The 19353-nt window shown below is 36.7% G+C and overlaps 1 protein-coding gene across 3 annotated transcripts in view; it reads right to left on the reverse strand.

Annotated features, from left to right (window-relative positions):
• Positions 1-2588: 2588 nt before the first annotated feature.
• The window catches only part of LRRIQ1 (leucine rich repeats and IQ motif containing 1), a gene marked incomplete at both ends in the record, with an annotated part of 281974 nt that continues 265209 nt past the window's right edge, over positions 2589-19353 (reverse strand). For 2 of the 3 annotated variants that reach the window (XM_080659624.1, XM_080659621.1), the window contains one exon: positions 17827-18334. In XM_080659624.1, coding sequence (XP_080515750.1) covers positions 18192-18334 — 143 coding nt within the window. Of the gene's footprint in view, positions 2716-17826; positions 18335-19353 lie in introns of those variants that run through there. The other variant, XM_080659623.1, reaches the window with a different exon arrangement.

The raw sequence follows: 19353 nt of genomic DNA on the forward strand, positions 1-19353 counted from the left end.
GTTGATACTATTCCTATAATTATGTAGCTTTTGCTGTATTATTATTATTACTGTCTCCTGCAGCCAGCATCAAGCACGGTCAAAGAAAAGCTTTCAGGGACTTTGATCCAGGCGAAAGCCAGATTGCATCAAGGCTCGGGAAATCCAAGCCTGACATCCTCAGCTGGGGCACCCCATAAAAGCCCAGTAAAGGCTGGGGCCCCCGACTGTGCTTAAGGAGGAGCAGCCAGGCCCTCCCTGGACATTTCCTAGCGGGTCCCTGGGCCGCCCCTGCGGGAAAGCTGATGTCGAGTTACCCACTCACTCCTGTGTGGGTTGGTGCTTTTTCATTCTCCATCCCCCTCTGTACTTTCAGATATACGGAAAATCTGAGTTTCTCTAATAAACACCGGGGGTAGAAGAGAAATGACCGTTTAGTAGTGTCTTTTTTCCCCCCTAAAAATTCACAGCAGCAAGAACGCCTTGCAGACTTGAGGACATATACAAACAACTCCTAGCTATAAACTTAGTTATGTCGTAGAGCCATGTCAGCTTGTTTATAAATATGCGTCTTAAGAGCCCTAAATTCCCTGAGAAACATTCGGTGTCTTTTAAATGAAAGGCATATGATGCAAGCTCTAGAGTATATGTATACCAGTGCAAGTTCAGCTCCTAGGAAAGTACAGGGAAGCCACGGGGGACCACTGCCAGCAAGTCCTTCCCACCCTTCCCTCAGGCCCACGTTAGACGGAGGTGGTTGGAGGGATGGGACCAAAGTGTCACCAACCCCACTTAACATCCCTGGAAACTCCTGAAAATGCAAATCTCTTACAGGGAATCCTGTCTGTTCTGGAACATGTAACCACATGTGCCTATTACAGAAGGAACAGCTAATGGCAAACTCCCATAAGGAATGCTTAATCTGCCGTTTTTTGGCAAGAAACTGGGTTTCTGTTTGCCAAGAGCTTCATTAAATAGATTTTGAGAGGTTGAGAGGGAGTTTATGGGAAGGGCACAGCTGTAGCCAATGGAGTATTGGAGTATTAATAATAAAGGTAAAATAATACTAATTGAAACAATGATAGTTGATTTCCAGAGGTCACGAGGAGAGAGCAGAAGTCAGATGGGAGGCTCTCTCGCCTTCTCTGAGACATACCTGGGATTGTTCTAACTGGTACTTGGAGAATAGCCTTCTTGGAAAATGACCAAGCCCTTTCCGCTACTCTATCCAGACCTGCATGGCTCTTTCCTCCTCTGGAGGTTTTAAAAACCTGCTCCTAACCCTCATTCCATATCTTAACCTTCCCCAGTTCCAGGCAGTTGCCCTTGCCATGGCCAGGGCCCCAGGGGCCAGTGTTCTAAGGAGCCATCAGCTGACTAGTAAGACCCAGTTTATTAAGTGAGGTCCTGATTAGGATTTTGTCTTAGCAGGCCCAGCCCATCACCCTCAGGCTACCACTCCCATCTGTGCTCCAGCTTTCTATTTCACCTCTGAGCATATTAACAGTTCATCTCTTTCCCTAGGAGAGCCTGGGTTCTAATCCCAGGATTCTGCTCCCCATACTTCATGTCAATCAATAAATCTGCTAGGCATAAAGCTATTCTCCTTTGCTATTTATAGATGGGCAACACTAGGAGGAGGTGATGGGTGAGAGTGGGAGTAGGAGGGAGACAGAGTTGGGGGAGGCATCAATTTCTTTTAAAGCCTAACAAAATATTGGACATCCTAGGATTCCAGCACTCTCAGACCTCGGGGTGCTGATGCTTCCTCGAATCGCCTTAATGGGAATGAAGCACAGTGAAGGAATTCGCATAGGTCAGGAAGCAAAGGATGAGTGTTAAGGAAAGATAATGCAGGTTCAAATCTCAGCCTCTTTGATTGATGTACGGTTTTCTCTTAATTCCTCTGACATCATTGGATGCTAACACGGTAGAAAGGCTAATTTGTGACGTGACTGATGTTCTGATTTGAAGTTACATTTGACATTCCCCGCAGACAGTTTGTAGTTGTTGCTGTTGTTATTCGGTGCCAACTCTCCAAACACAGAGATTTGGGGTATTTTAATAAAGTTGTCTTTATTTAGTTCCCTTTAGAGTCTAGAACTAAAGTAATTGAATAAGTTAAACTAGTTGAAAAGTCTTCTGAAATGACTAGTGACCCCTGCCACCATATACACATAAAGGAAAATTCAGATAAGTCAAGTTCAGATAAGAGATTGCCTGTCTGTCAGCTAAATTATTATACTTTGCAAAAAAAAAAATCTCAAGGTCTAAAAGCTGTTTTTAATGTCCCCCTCCCCCATGAGAATATATTTTGGGAAATGAAAAATATTTGGAGTACATACATCAAAGCAGCAGTTGAAGCAATGTGTGGACCTCTCTAGCTCCTTTCTTTCTCAATTTATTGAAAGAAATGTCACAGTTATGTAGTAATAGTGGGGATGTCAAGATAGGATTGCAAGAATTTTAATCTTAGCACTTTATTTTGTGGGCGAGTTTGATACATATTAGTAAGTAAAGCTAGGAAAAATGCATGCTGAATCAGATGGACTATGCCAAATGTAGAAAGCAAGGGTTTGGAGAAGGGCAGGGAAGCTGGGTGGAGGGAAAACTCTCATGAAAAAGCACTAAAATAATTAAATGTCATGTATGTTGGCAAGAAGCCAGGTGGCCTCATATTTGTGTGTGCTCCGCTGCTGTGTTTTCCCCTGGCTTCATCTTCAGCTTCTCACAGCTCTGCAGACAGAACAGATAAAGAAACATTTTGCATCAAAGCAGTTCAAGAGGTTTGCATCAAGATAAAAATAAATATATACATACACAAAGAAGTATTTAAGCTTTTCTATAAAATATATGTCCCAATCCAACATTATCTACTCTAGAAAACACACCCACAGACTAATATTTAACTTTGTCATGTTTTTGAAGAATCTAAATTTTAATTAAAAAAACAATAACTGAATTTCAATCAATCCCATCAGTATTTCAAATGTACTGTTACAAAGTTCTCAAATATAATAGATACAATTTATCTGTGATTTAAATAATAATATTGAGTATTTTGTCAATTCAAGAACTCACAAGATTTTTCAAAAGCTATACTTGTTTTTGAAATTCAATTTGTTTCAGGAATAGTTTTCACATAGTTGACCTTTTCTTAAAGAAACAGATTTGACTAGCTAAAGGATTCAATTGAAATGTAAAAATATACGATTATTTTCCTCACATGCAAATACTTTGACTTTCTAATGTCATTGTTGACACTTACTATAGATGTTTACATTTATTATAGAAGTGCATTTTACTACAAACGTTAAAAATCATAATGCAAAAATTCTAATCACCTTTTATTTCTTGCTCCAGAAAGTTCTATTATATTACAAAAAACATTAAAGTTAGATCTCTTCTATGATACATACCTTTAAAATATGCATAATAAGCTAGACTATATTAAATTTAAAAATACAGATTTTACCAGAAATTAATAATATTTTACCTATTACACATCTTCCGCTCTTTTATTTGAGATATGAATTGGTTAAAGTTCTATCTAAAATATTTTAGATACACTTTCCTGCTCATTTGCTAGATATGTCTGAAAGACAGCTTCTTTTCAAAACAATGTCGTCCATACACATTCACACATTGACTTTTTACCTTTCCTTAAAGCATATTGCAATATAGACAGAGGCTTAATAACAAAATAACGACGTATGTTTCTGCTTTGGACTGGAATTATACAATGTAAGTATAACGTCCATGGTCATTAAGCAAACCTGTTCAAGGCCCGGCCAATAGACATAATCAAGGCGGGTCCAAACAGAGAGAATTAGATTCTCCCCTGGGCAGACCCCCACCTAGGGCGCCCCACCCTCGCCCACGGACATCCTTTACCTCTGGAGGGAGGACTGGGTTTGGACGCCTGGTGGGTGAGCTTGGAGCGCACCTTCTGTAAGTAGCTGAAACCCCTGCGCAATCTAGTTTAACCTCTTTGAGTGGTGCTTCAGGAATTCAACAGAAAGAAGAAAAACGCGAACACCTTTATCACTTCAGGATTATTCACGGGGGCAAAGGAGGGGAGGGATCGCCAAATCCTTTACTCGAAAAATTATTAAAGAACTTTAGAGAAAGATGAAGATTAATGTTACTCACTTCCCTCTCCCAATCTGTCCTGCCCGCCCCCAGCATTATGGATTCCTGATGTGAATTTTGATGAGTTTTAATTTGCAAAGTGTCTTAAGTAAGACTTCCGAACAAAAAGCTCTCTGTGCGGGTAGAAGGCGAGCCGAGCTCGGGGGAGGCCCCTCCTTGGAGGGCGGGCAGGACCCGGCGCGTCGAGCGGCGCCCCGGCCGCGCGGACCCGCACCCCAGAGCCTGCGCCCTCGCACACGGGCGGCTGCGGCTCAGCCTCACGCCCCAGCTTTCCGCGGGGAACTTGTGCAAAGGCCGCGAGCAGAGCCAGCTTCCGGAGGCAGGCGGAGAGCCCCGGCACCGCCGCCCGCTGGTGCGCACCTCGGCGAGGGACCGCCCCTCCCGGGGAGCCGCTGGGAACCGCCCTGCAGAGCCCCTGGGGTGAGGGCTGAGTCTCTCAATGCCGCTGGATTGAACCTCGAGGCAGCGGGCGAGGTCGCCTACGACCCGGGACCACGCTGCGGTTCAGGGCGCAGAGGAGGAGTAGCCGCTCTTCTGAGCAGAGAATGGAGCTTCGCTTCTCCGGTCCACTCAGAAGATCCTCCACGACAGGGAGAAGTCAGTGGTTAACCCACTTGCTGCTAATGTTTCGCGGGTAGTGCTTTCCCTCCTTTAAAATCTAACTCTTGGAAAGCAACGTATTTTAAGCTTTCTATCCAAATATTGATCTTGGCAAATAGATCATCCAACCGTCCCCTTGTCAGGACACTGCCCTTTTTGTTTTACAAGTCGGCAAACAGAATTAATCCATATCGCAAATTGCTGCAGATTTAGGGGATGAAGCAGATGAGTTGTGACTCTCTTTGACAGTAGTGTGTGTGTGTGTGTGTGTGTGTGTGTGTGTGTGTGTGTGTGTGTGTGTGTGTGTGTGTGAAGCTGCGCACGCCTCGCTCTGACCCGTCTTCCAGAGCAGAACCTCGCTCTCCCTTTGGGAAAAGGCAGGTTTCAGCCGTCAGGTCCCCAGCGGATATGTTACATGCCAGGCGGCGGTCCAGTCGCTTCTTCAGATCTTGTTCTACAGTGAAAGCTTCTTCACCTGTACTGAGCCTTGTGATGTCCTTTTTATGAAACAAGACTGACGCGCACTCTCTCTAGCAGGGTGGCGCCCGTCACGTTGGAAGACTTCTGCTAAAAGGGAATCCTCCGGCCTCAGTGGATCACCTCTTTTTCAGATCCCAACAGATGCCCCAAATGGACCTTTGTTACAAAGTTAGAACCATTGAACACTTTTCTACCTTCATAGTTTGCTCTCTGAGATCAGGAAACCTCGTGAACGTGCCAATTACTAAGTTCAAATATAACAAGCAATTGGAGTATTTACTGCTATTTTATCAAATACTTCAACAAGTATTTTTTCAAGTTATCAGAAAGAAAGAAAAAATTGGCTTTAAGCAATTCATTTATATTAGATTATTTATGAGATTTCCATCACTTAATGCAATGTCAAAACATTATAATGAACTCAGTTCTTAAGAGAATTTTCAGTATAAAAGGAACTTGTTTTGGGAAAAATCTCTTTAATGCAGTTACTTATAAGAAATCCTAACGTTTCCAATAAAGTTTATTTCTGATTAATGTTAATGAAATTATGTCTTTTCCACCATTTGATTCACCTGTGTTGGGGAGTGGGGTTTATAGTCATTCTTTTACTACATAAAGAATTGTTCAATAATTAAATTGAATTAAGCAACATCTAAGTAACTGATTATTCCCTTTTGTGTAAGAATGCCTTTTAATCATGTCTTCTTTCTAATGTTAATACAACTTTGAATACTGTCTTAGACTTTAAAAATAAATATAAGCCTTGGCAAAATGAACAAAGAAAAGAAACTTTGTTAATGTAATTTTCATTTATGCAATAAAACAGGTCTATGGGCAATCTCATTTAAGCCATAGAAGCTTCCTTGGGCATCTCTAACTGCTGGGTCACAGCGGTTATGCTGTTAGGTATTAACCCTAACAATTTTTAAAATGTTTTTGTGACTTGGGAGACTGGGCTCCTCATTCCAGCTCTTATTATTTACACACCAACCTGTATAACCTAAAACAAATACAGATCTCTATTAAGATCTTAACCTTCCTAAAATATTCTCATTGTAAGCAATGTATTGACAAATGACTACACTGAGGCAAACTGTTTAGGACATAAGGGCTTCCAAACAACTTTTTAAGCTCCAGAGATGAACACTGTGGAATCCTGTAAATCATTTTAAAAAATTTCCTTCAAGTACTATCCATTAAAGGTGGACCTTAATTCTATAATTCTCAAATATGATACTGTACTTATATGGTTTTACAAAGTATGCATTCTTACTTATAAAGCTTAAGGAGGAAAAAAACAAGAGGCAAATATTTTTGGAGATGGTAGAATGATGGAATTAAACCAATGGAGACAAACATAAAGTCACAAATTAAATTAAAAAATAAATATAGGAGAGGGAAAACAAAGCTTATAAGGGTCCATACATTAAAGATCTGAGGATATTTTGAGTCAACAGCATGACTTAGTTGTTAAAGTAGCTAAAACAAAATTAACTTATATTACATTAACAAAAGTGAAGCAGTCATGCATCAAGACAGGTCAGATCCTCACTACACACTGTATTATAACAGGAATCAAATGAACTGAGAAGTGCTCTGGAAACTACGTTCACAGAGAGAAATTGATAACTTTGAGCTTTTCTAGTGGACAGTGGGTGAGTCAAAGGGGATTTGGAAACCATGTCATGCTATGAATGGTTAAAAGAATAGTGATTTTTAGCTAAGAGAAGATCTGCAAAAGAGTGATTAAACTTACTCAGATTAGCCCTAGTGGTGAAAATGGCTCAATGTAAAATACAGTTGTTGTTGTTGTTTCAATGTAAAAAGCCAGCATTCTAACAATGGAAGTAACTTTATGACTAAAGTGGGCTGCTTTTCAAAGCTGCACTGTACCAGACAAGAGGTGTTACAGATGTGAATGTGCTGTGCAAGTCTCTTCCAAATCAAAGCTAGAGAATGATGTCCTTAATGCTCACAATAGCATTACATCGCTGAAGTTTCATTAACACACAAAAACTGCTGCACTAATAATTTCCAAGTTAGAATTAATTTTCTCTAAGTAGAAAAAAAAATAAAATTTTATCATATTTTGCCTCAATAATGATACCTGAAATTAAAGACTACACTTAGAGAGCAAGTGTTTTCTGTCAAATAACCATAGCATCATTCTGATCTGCCTATATTTTTATTACCTATGAATGGCAAGTTTGGTTAACTGGTTACATACAACTTTTGTGAAAACGTATAGGTATGCACATCTATTTCATCTATAACATAAAAAGTGTAATAAAGTACAAATTAGATTCAGCCTCACAGGATTTGAGTCCAGCTCTCCCACCTGCTGGCTGTGTGATGCTGAGAAAGATACCTGACCATCTTCTGTAAAATGGGGCTCTGAATAGCATCTATGTCAAAGGGTGGGAGTAAATATAAACAGAGTCCATGTATCTAAAGAGCTCAGGGGCAGTGCCTGGCCATACTATAAGCACTATTTGTTTACTGTAATTATGATTTTTAAAATTCAGAATAGGAAAGCATTCAATAAAGATTATGGGCATAGTAGAAATAAACTAATAGTATTATGAAACAGAAAATGACTTTAGGAATAGAAAATTCAGCCCTGGCAGTTGTAGCTCAGTTGGTTGGGCATCATCTGGGGCACTGAAAGGTTTCCTATTCCTGGTCAGGGCCCATGCCCATCAGGGCACAGGGCCAGGGGTTGTGGGCTCAATCCTCAGTAAGGAGTGTGCAGGAGGCAGCTGATGGATATTTTGCTCTCTCTTTCCCTTTCTCTCTAAAAATCAATACAAAATTTTTTTAAAGTAGAAAATTCAACTATTTCAGAAAATCAAATATAGAATTATAAATTATTTAAGGGAAGAGAAAGGATCACACATAGGGAACAAATATCCATGAGAATTCTGTGTCCAGAGGTGTATGTACTAGTTTAAGGTTAGGTTAGTGTGCTTGCCCCAAACCACTATTGTTAGGCTCTTTGGTATTACCCCTAATTTTAAAAAATTCTTACTTGATTTTTTAAATTATTATTTAATTTATTAATTATGTATTATTAATAAATTATTATTGATACTGATTTTAGAGCAAGATATGTGTGTGTGTGAGAGAGAGAGAGAGGAGAAATGTGAGAGAGAAACATCGATTGGTTGCTTCCTATACCCACCAGACCTGGGATTGAACCCTCAATCTAGATATATGCCCTACTGGAAATCAAACCTGTAACCTGTTGGTGTACAGGATGATGCTCCAACCAACTGAGCGACCCAGCCAGGGCTTACTCCTAACAATTTTTAAAAGATTTTTTTTGACTTGGGAGACTAGGTCCTACTCCCAGCTCTGTAATTAACACATCAATCTGTATAACTTAAAACAAATACAGGGCTCTATTAAGATCTCAACATCTTGTTAAAATATTCTCATTTTAAGCAATGTATTGAAAAAAGATTATACTGGACTTATTATTAGAAATATAATTCTTATCAATTAAACTATGCAGTGTCTAACAGGGTGCTATGGACTGAATGTTTGAGTTCCCTCAAAATTTGTATGTTAAAACAGTCACCAGTGTGTCATTTGGAGGTGGAGTATTTAGAAGGCAATTAGGATAATATACCTTAAGGAGAGTAGAGCCTTCATGATGAGATTAATGCTCTCATAAATGGGTTAAGAGACATGATGTCTCTCTCCTTACCACGGGAGGATAAGGTAAGAAGACTGCCTTCTGTAAACCAAGAACCCAACCATTTTGGAACCTTGATCTTGGAATTCAAGCCTCCAGAACTAAGAAATAAATGTTTGTTGTTTAAGTCACCCAGTCTTTGGTACTTTGTTAGAGCAGCTCAAGCAGAGGAAGACAGAGGCCTTCTAATTTTTTTCTTTCTAATATACTCCACATCAATAATATTAGAAACTCACTTTTTACAGCCATTACTACACTTAGAGGACTCAGCACAGTGCTTCTGAAGGCTTCATGGAACTCATTCCTGGGGAAATGGAGAAGCTTGTTCTGAAAATTACTGTCGGTATCAATATCCTTTTGAGAAAAGCATTTACAGAGAGATCTGCCAGTGTCTCCATTTACAAACAGTTTCCCTCATATTTAAGAAGTATCTGCATATGTAAATCAACTTCCAACAGAATGAAAGCCTCTGTCATTCAAGTTTTTACCCATCTAACATTAATAATAATAATAATAATAATAATAATAAAAATCAGTGTACCCATTAATTAGGGTCTTTGGTGTAAGTAACTTTACTGTTATTTCATATTTGAATTAAATCAATATTTCCTCCTAATTGTATATATTTTATACTATCCCTGTAATTACTGATAATAATGTTATCTGAGAATCCTATCACCTTCCTATTTTGAAAATCATCACATAGAAGTTTCCCACTTAGAGGCCACACATGTAACCCAAAATCTATAGGCTGGAAAGGTCTCAGGGTGTTTTATCCAATCCTACTTCTCAATCACATTTCCCATGAATTCCCAGCCTTTTACACCAGGCTCTCTTGGTTCTGTCCAATAATAGTGTCCCTGGATTGCTCTATTCTCCATTCCCTGGATATGTTGCTGTTATCTGTCTCCACATACTTATCCAGGCTGTAGCTTTTGCCTAAAATGCTTTTGTCAATATTATTCTTCAGTATCAGTTAAGTAGAATATGAAAGCACCCTTTCTTTGCCCATTCTCATTTGAGGTTAATCCTTTCCATACACAAAACATTATTTTTCTCCTTTAGAATACAAATATAAAAGTTTCTTAGGAGTTGTTTATTGGGTCTAAGTTAATACCCATCTTTTAAATTTAATTTATATTTATCAAATATTTTTTTTTGTTCTCAAAAAATAGAATAAACATTAAGAAATCATGTCAAGGGATGGATATCCTTCTGTCTCCCTACAGAGAAAATAGGAAATGGATGAGAAGTGAAGAATGAGAGAGAAATGAAGAATGTGAGCCAGTCACCAGTTTAGCCAATTACCTGGCATCTGCTTTGGGACCTGGTAGTGGAAACATTTTCATGGCACTATTTTGGAATAAAAGCTTTGCACACAGAGTTCTAGTGCTGACATTTCAGCTTGTTCTTTAGAAATATATATTTTACTTGTCCACATGAAAAATTAAGTTAACATGTTATTAGAAATGTATGTCATTTATAAAGCCAAGTATTCTGCACACTTTTAGTAGAGGGTGTTCAATATGTATATATTTGAAACATTGAATTCCACTGCCATTTCAAGGCAACTCTAGATAATCCATTTTAAAGATCTTTTAAAAGTATTTTTCCATCCTTTCACAGAAATGCTTCCTAAATAAGGTTTGCAGAATTGATCCAATTTTGGTTTAATTTCGGAAGATTGGTCTGGAAAGGTTTTCTATGTCAAGTCACCATTTATTGAGTGCTTATGATAACTAAGGTACTGAGCCAGGGGCTTTACATATACTTTGTACTTAATCTCATAGCACCCTATGAGTTATAATCTTAATTTAATAAGCAAACAGGCTCATAGAATTTGCTATTTGTCCAAAATGGCATATCAGTGAATGTTAGAACACAGGACAATTAAATTACAAAATGCATGACTTTTTTTCACTTTCTTCCATATGCATCTTATTAAGTACTAAGCAGAATGAAATTGCTGTGCTGATTCCTTACTTTGTTCTATGTATTATACTGAGTTATTTTAAGCATTGGTTTCATTTTAAAATTATTAGAAAGTCAATGGTTAGACCAAACCTGAATAAGTCAGAGAGATAAAGAAGAGAAACACCCTTACTATGTCTTCTTGCAATTTTCTGTTGATATAAAATTTGGAGAGATATCCTGTATCCAATAATGTGGGAGGAGACCTCAAATCCATATCAAAAAGCAAAGCAGTGCCGAAACCGGTTTTGCTCAGTGGATAGAGCGTCGGCCTGCGGACTGAAGGGTCCCGGGTTCGATTCCGGTCAAGGGCATGTACCTTGGTTGCGGGCACATCCCCAGTGGGGGGTGTGCAGGAGGCAGCTGATCGATGTTTCTCTCTCATCGATGTTTCTGGCTCTCTATCCCTCTCCCTTCCTCTCTGTAAAATACCAATAAAATATATTTAAAAAAAAAAAAAAAAGCAAAGCAGTAGTGTTAGTATTTATTTACTCAATTTGGAATATGCATAGTTTAATATTACTAATAGTTACGTATTTATAGGTATCAATCAGAAGTCATTTTTAGATCATTTTTATTTTTCTCCATGATATGTATTTTAGGGAATAGTATAACTGAAATTTTCCTTATAATATAATGGCTCTATAATTTCATTTGATAAAAATAACACATTGGGTATATTGGATTAAATAAAATATATTAATTTATCATTTTCTTTTTACATTTGTGATGTGGCTACTAGAAAAATTAAAATTACGTATGTAGCTCATGTTATATTTGTATTGTAGAATGCTGATCTAGGCCAATTCTATGAGGATCCTAAAACAAGTTTGAAAGTTTCTGTCATAGCCTTTGCAGGAGAAAATTATTTTTCAGAAATTCCAATGACATGTTAAAAACATTATTTTATATTTACTCACCTGGTGAGCCCAGGTGGCTGCATTCAGGCCCCCATCAGGAAAGCCTAGGCTTGAAGTGTGTTCTCACCTTTGCTCTTGCAATGTACAAGTGGTTATACCAACACTTCCTAAAAGGAAGGGATGCTATGAAGATGACATTCAGTCATGGCAAAAATAAGCCTGGAAATAAGAGGAAACCTTTACCTGCTGTAATGTTAATTGAATTGGTTTACTTTTATCAAAAGCTTTATAGAAAGGATCCGTCTTTTTGTAGTACCTTGGCTAATTATTTTCCAGAAGCAAAGATGAGGAACAAGTCCCAGAGAAGCCCTCATTCTGACAATGCAGTGTTAAAGCAAACATTGCCAGTTGTGGTGCTCTCTCATGCTGCTTTATTAATTCTTCCTTACTGAGCTCTAAAGAGGCCTCATGATCTCGTCCCTGCAGGTAGGTGGTCATTCCAGATCTACTAGAGAGGGCTCTGACGCTAGAGTGCAGGCAGGGATACAAGTCATAAGTGAAAAGCCACATGACAAGTTTTTCAATTTTTGATTTGGGTAAAATTCTGGCTCCTAGGAACAGTAGATGATCTATATGATATTTGGAGGGAAAGGAAGAATGGTGGTTTGGCAGTACTGCATAAAGCATGTGTTGATTTCATGTTTTTAAAAGTTAGAAATGCACATTTGTTATTTTCAAATGCATGCTATTCATTATGTAACTGTTATTGGCTTTTATGTTTTGTGCCTTAAATTAAAACTGGATTGAAAATACAATAAGATGCCAAATATGATATGGTTCCCATCAAAAGACCCCATTTATGTCACAGTTCAAATCATGCCATATGCAAAATTAACAGCTATCCATATGTAAAACCTGGTGCAACATAGACTACAAGGTGGATACTAATTCTATTTCCTGCTACCAGTAACATAAAAGATTTCAACCTGACTTTATAAGACAGTCTGTTATTAAAACAAAAATTTTAAATATATGTGTAAATTTCATCAATGCATATTTAAATCCAATTATGCCATCTTAACGTCTATAACTAAACCATAATGGAGGTTATCCTTCCTTTTTATTTCATAATATTCACTATGTTTAGTAGACTAAAAGTTCTCTTTTCCTTTAATAGAGGTTTTTTGTGCCCTGTTTTCTGTGATCACTATCTTTTATCTATTCTCTTATCAATTTTTTTCTGCATCAATATACTCTACCTAAGTTATCTCACAGAATAGCATGCAAATCAGTACTATCCAATAGCAATATATATGTAATTTAAATTTTTCTAGCATTCACATTTAGCAAAATAAAAAATAAATAGATGAAATTATTTTATTTAAGCCAAAATACAGGGGTTGTCAAAGTGGATTTGAGTCAGTTTATTCTTGTATTATTATTTATTTATTATTGTATTATTTATTTGTATTATTTGTCTTATTGTTGTTGTTATTTCATATCTGTGTTTATTATTTATCTTTTAAGTAATGATGGCTGGTAATTTAACCTGCTTTTGCCCACCCCTGTTGTTTGTTTTAACACAGACAATATATAATTATTAGGCAATTGTTTTAACACAGTCAATATATAATTCTTAGGCAATTTTGCATTATTTTATCATACTAAATGTTTGAAATCTGCTGTGTTTTATACTTCATATCTCAATTCAGACAAACTTTATTAACAGTACCCTGTAGCTGCATGTGGCAACAGGCTAATGTTTTGGACAGCATAGATCTTGTAGATCTTCATCTGCTGGAAACAGACTTTCTCTGACTCTCACAATCATCAATGACAAAAGTCATCCAGGTAAGCAAAGATACAATGGTAGGTAGTGGATTTCATTCTATATTGAAATGGAGAGTAGAATTAGATATCCTATTAGTGCTCAGTTAGAAATTAGCTTTAACAACATTATTCTATAGAATGGTCAGGGGTCATCTTCTTCCTCTAAATTAAAGTATATTCAATAGAAAACTCACCTTTCCTAGTACAATAATAAATATCATAAATCCAAATGATGAATACTTTTCTAGCCTTTAAAGATAGTAGAAACAGTGTTTCATAGTAAATCTATATATATAAAAGGCTAATATGTTAAGTGTCCGTCCAACCAGTAGCTATGACCACACTGACCACGAGGGGGCAAACACTCAACACAGGAGCTGCTGAGCTGCAATGACTTGGTAGCACCAGTTCTTGGGTGACGCACCCCGAAACCAGAGAGGAGGGAGCTTGATTCCTCGTGGGGCTGCACGATTCCACCTTTGGCTGTGGGTTATTTTGTTGCTGGGGCACTGTCAGCCACGAATCTGGTTTACTGCACACTTGTGTTTGTGTTCCACACCCTGTACGACAGCAACTTTGCAGAGTGTCCTCTCGCACTTCGGGACCCCTCAGGGGATGTCGGAGAGCCAGTTTTGGCCTGATCCCTGCAGGCCAGGCCAAGGGACCCCACCTGCCGGAGGGACCCCATTCACTCCGCAGATGCCCTTTGAGCCCATAAATCCTATATAGCCCTAGCTGGTGGCTGGAGGGTCAGCTTGTGGACCAAAGGGTTCCCGCTTGGATTCCAGTCAAGGATACATACCTGGGTTGCAGGCTTCTCCTTGGCTGGGCCATGGTCAAGGCTCCTGCAGGAGGCAACCAATCAATGTTTTCCTCTCACATCAATGTTTCTCTCTGTCTTTCCCTGTCTCTTCCAGTGTCTTTAAAAAATCAATGGAAAAATATTCTCGGGTAAGGATTAAAAAAATCCTATATATTTAATTTTATCATTCTAAACTTTATGTCAATGCCCAGATTTTGAGAAAACTTAGAGGAAATAGGAGTACATTATGAAATAAGAAAAAAAAAATCATGGCAATGATCAACTCAATAACTAAACAGCATAATCAAGAAATATAAGAACCAAAGCTTATTATGCTGATGATGGGAGGATTTAAAGTTAGATACGATCTCTTAAAACACTGCTATTTATTGTTCAATTGCAATTTTAATTTCAAAAACCTTGTAATTCCTGTCTGTACCTCCCAACGTAATTTTTCAGGTTAAAATGAATTCTCCCTTGTTTTCTCAAAAAACAAAAACAAAAAATCAAACTGAACACCAGTTTCCATGAATCCCAGCATATTCTCTCTTTTGTCTCTAAGGCAGAATTGTGTCTATAGAAGTGCTTTTGTCATATTATTCTGCCATGTTTTAAAAATCTGAGTATGGTGCCTTAATACAATTTATGAGCACAATAAGAAATTAAGGTTTGAAGTACTTCCCCAAACACCTAATAACATCTCTTATAATAAACTATGTGCACAAAGGTCTTGCTGGCAGATTGAACCTTGGGAAGGTGATATCTCCATGCATCTATGGTATGTAGTGAACTCTCAAATAAAGACATTTTAGAATGTCCAAACACCCTACCAAGCTAATACTTTTATCAGCCTTTTTGTGATCAGTGGTTCACTTTGCCATTCCTATTAGAAGTGAGGGATGATCATTGCTTGTGGTAGTGCTAAGGGAAGAGGACAGGTAGGAAGGTAAGGATTGAATTGGAAAGGGGTTGGAGTTAGTTCATAGGGTGCAGAAAAGGACAAAATGTGACTTCAGGTTATGTATTTGAAGAGTAGCATTGTCTAGATCCATCACTGTCAATCTGTAATTTAGTAAACTGACATTTAAGTTCATGTTTTTATCTTCCCAAATCTTAAAGACAAATATTTGCCTTAAAGTTTCCCTAAGGAAACAAACAAAAAAAGAATATCTCTTAATTTGATTTCTTTCAGGTTTCATGCAATTGTTAAAATTTAAAAAAATTAAATGTAATTTGAAATGTATTCAATAATTTTCTAGCCTTTAAAGATGGTAGAAACAGTGTTTCAAATTTACCTTTGCTAACTTCAAATTTACCTTTACTATTTTTATAAACAGAAATAAACTAGTATTAATGTAAGTTTAAATTCTGAAATATTTTTAAATTATCATTTTAAGGCTAGACACAATAAACAACAGATTTTCAACTTAACGCCATAATTGGGAAACTATTTTTTATATATATACATGCACACATACATATACACTTATATATATATATACCTATATGTATGTATACATATCATCACCTAAAATTTGAGCATCAGTACTCATCATCTTCCTCAAAATTAATATTATGGCATCTGGCTGGTGTGATTCAGTGGTTGAGCATCGACCCATGCACCAAGTGGTCACCAGTTCTAACCTGGTCAGGGCACATGCCCAGGTTTAGGCTTGATCCTCAGTATGGGGTGTGTAGGAGGCAGCTGACTGATATTTCTCTCTCATAGATGTTTCCATCTCTCTCTCCCTCTCCTTTTCTCTCTCTCTAAAATCAATAACAACATATTTTTAGAAATTAATATTATGATCCCTGGCCAGTGGCTCAGTTGGTTGATCAGGTTGATCATTGTTCTGTATACCAAAAGGTTTTGGGTTTGATTCCTGGTCAGGGCACCTAACTAGGTAGTAGGTTTGGTTCCGGGTCAGAGTGCTTACAGGAGGCAACTGATCGATGTTTCTTTCTCAGATTGATGTCTCTCTCTCTTTCTCTCCCTTCCTCTCTCTCTAAAATCAATAAACACATCCTTGAGTGAGGATAAAAATAATAATATTATTATGAAACAATTAGATGGATCACAGAATAAGGAAACTATAGATTCAATTATTTTTAGGCACCAAAACAGTTTATTCATGCCCTGACCAGAATCACTCGGTTGGGCATCGTTCCGGGCACCAAAACGTTGCCAGTTAATTCCTGGTCAGGGCACATGCCCGGATTGCAGGCTCAGTCCCAAGTAGGGGGCATGCAAGAGGCAGCCCATCAAAGTTTCACTCTCACATTGATGTTTCTCCCTCCCTCTCCCTTCCTCTCTCTCTCTAAAAGATCAATAAACACATTTTTAAAAACACACAGTTTAATCATAAGCATCTTACTTATCATCCTAGCATTTTCATTTGATTGATTTGGTTATACAAACCATAAAACCCTGTTAATATCAGCTTTAATGTAGCTTTTTCCTGCAGGGTTCATAATAAGCTGAGATAAAATATTTTCTGTCATCACGTTATGTTGGTTTGTGGATACTGTTAGTAAAAGGATGGCATAGCAGCATGCTCATAAAGCAACTACATATGGAGCTTATGTTCCAAAACTCAATTTCTAGGCCACAACATCTGAATCTAAGTTTTCTACATTGATTGACAGCTCAAGGCTCATTAACATTTCTATCTCAATCAAGTTAAAAGAAATTTATAGGTTTGAAATGCAATAGAGCTCCAAGAGTAGATGGGAGGCACAAATTAAATAAATGCATCTCCAAATCTGTGCATTTTTAAAAGAAATATTTAATTGCAAAGGAAAAATAAAGGAATAAAAACTAAAGTTCACGGGGTTCTATTACACAGCAACACCCTGGAAAGTCACTGGAGAACTTAGCTTTGTGGAAAGGGCCTCATTGTCTGGAGAGCAAAAGGTTCTAAGGAGCATTAAATGTCAATGCAGCATTTTGCACATTGTATTTCCTATGATATCACAGAATATTAACTACACAATAGTAAGAGTTTAATAAAACTGGCCTGTCATTTTAGACAACATATCAATGTTACAAAATTATAAGGTTGTGCTTTGAAAACATTTTAAACAATAATTTAAGGTACCTTAATAAAAATTAAAATGATAAAGTATTTTTGAGTCAGTCAATAATTTTAATGAACCAGAATTAGTATCTACATTTCATAAAAGATAACAACATACATCTGAATGAAAAGTTACACATAAAATATCCAATCATTAAATTGATAAATATTTTTATTTTATTTTAATTTAATTGGAATATATTTTTTCTTAACATAACTCTAATTTATTTAAGATGACAAAGTAAAACAAAAAAAGAAGGCCATTTTCATGGTCTACTTCTAATTACTTCATATATTTATTTTTGAAGTAAGTAATTATAATAATCTGGTAAAGTAAAATTTATTAATATATTATTTATTATTACTATAAAGTGTCAATAAAATATAGTTATAGTCTCTTATGTGTGTAGTATTATAACTTATTATCCCTAACTAAAAATATCTTTAATACATAAATCATAAAATTTTAAACAAAATAAATTGAATATGTAAATTCCATTTCAATAGTTCAAGAATTAATTTCTGGAGGCCATTCTACATGAACATAGGAACAACAGCAAAACTGCATTTTACAGACTGGAAATTATATAACTCCACCATAAAACAAAATAAAATATGGGTAATAATGCAAATGAAATACAGTACAATAGAGTAATAAAACCTTGTGTCCAATTGGTAACATGACCAAATATCCATAGAGCTCTTCAAAAGAAATCAAGTGCCACATGCTGAGGCTTGAAGAATTAGTTTGAAGTTTTCGCCTTCTTTTTGCCACTTCCCCATCCACCACTGAGTTGTACAGGATTGTCACGGAATGATATCCGTTCTTTCTTAGAAGGTCCTGCATTGGCTATCATTGGTGCAAGTATTCCTTTAATTGAAAAACCTAGACAGTGATATTAAATGTATACTTTCATTTAACTTAATCCAAATAACTTATTTAAGTAAGCAATATATTTGTCAACAACATGCATTATAGAATTATGTGGACTTTGAGTTTTAAAAAAGTATATTGAGTTTTCATTTTGTTTGCAAAATAATCAAAGTTTTGCATAAATTATATTTAGGTTAAATAAAAGGAACTAAAAGAGTTAACTAGCTATGACAGTTTCCTTGTCCTACAATTCAAATATCTCTGGTATTTAAAGACTTATAGATAATATATCTTTTTAGTATTTGGATACTTACATTTGTTTATATTTTCACAGTTTAAATTTTTATAATTGCTTATATTTTCATAAATAATGACCATCTTAAAATTAGCTTTAGAATTAACAACTGATTGAATTAACAACTTCCAGATAAAGAATTATTGGTGTAATGGAAAGTATATTAGATCTAGAATCTAAAAATATTCATGGGTTCTAATCTGGCTGCATATGACACAGCTGTCATTCTGGATATGCCATAACCTCTCTGAGCTTCGTCTTATAAATGAGGGGAGAAACCTGTGCATTACAGGGTTGATGTGGGAATTGCCTTTCTGATTATGCTGCAATGGTGGTAAGGCCTGTGCTATAAAATAGAAGAAATCATTATCTATATTCAACAAATTAGAATTTCTCTAGAGAAAAGTAACACAAATTGTTAGAGGTTAAAAAACAAATAGCAGTTGAAAGAACAGGATAGTTGATTAAGAATGTTTTACTGGGCAAGACCCCAAAACACTGTATCAAGAATACTATTGAAGGACTATGATCATCTGCTTTAAATCTCCCGAGGATTAAGCAAGCACACAGGACTGGGTGTGTGGGGAAAGGGTTTGAAAAGCAGCAGAGTGAAGCATTCCACAGCTCCCTCAGTGCTGGCTTTAGGCAAAGGTTTAAACCACGTGACTCTCCATTGTGATACTTTAGTGCTTTAAATAAATTTAGAGGGAAAATGTCTAATTCTTTTTTAAAAATT

Source organism: Plecotus auritus (genome assembly GCF_963455305.1).
Source record: "Plecotus auritus genome assembly, chromosome: 3".
Classification (NCBI taxonomy): Eukaryota; Metazoa; Chordata; class Mammalia; order Chiroptera; family Vespertilionidae; genus Plecotus; species Plecotus auritus.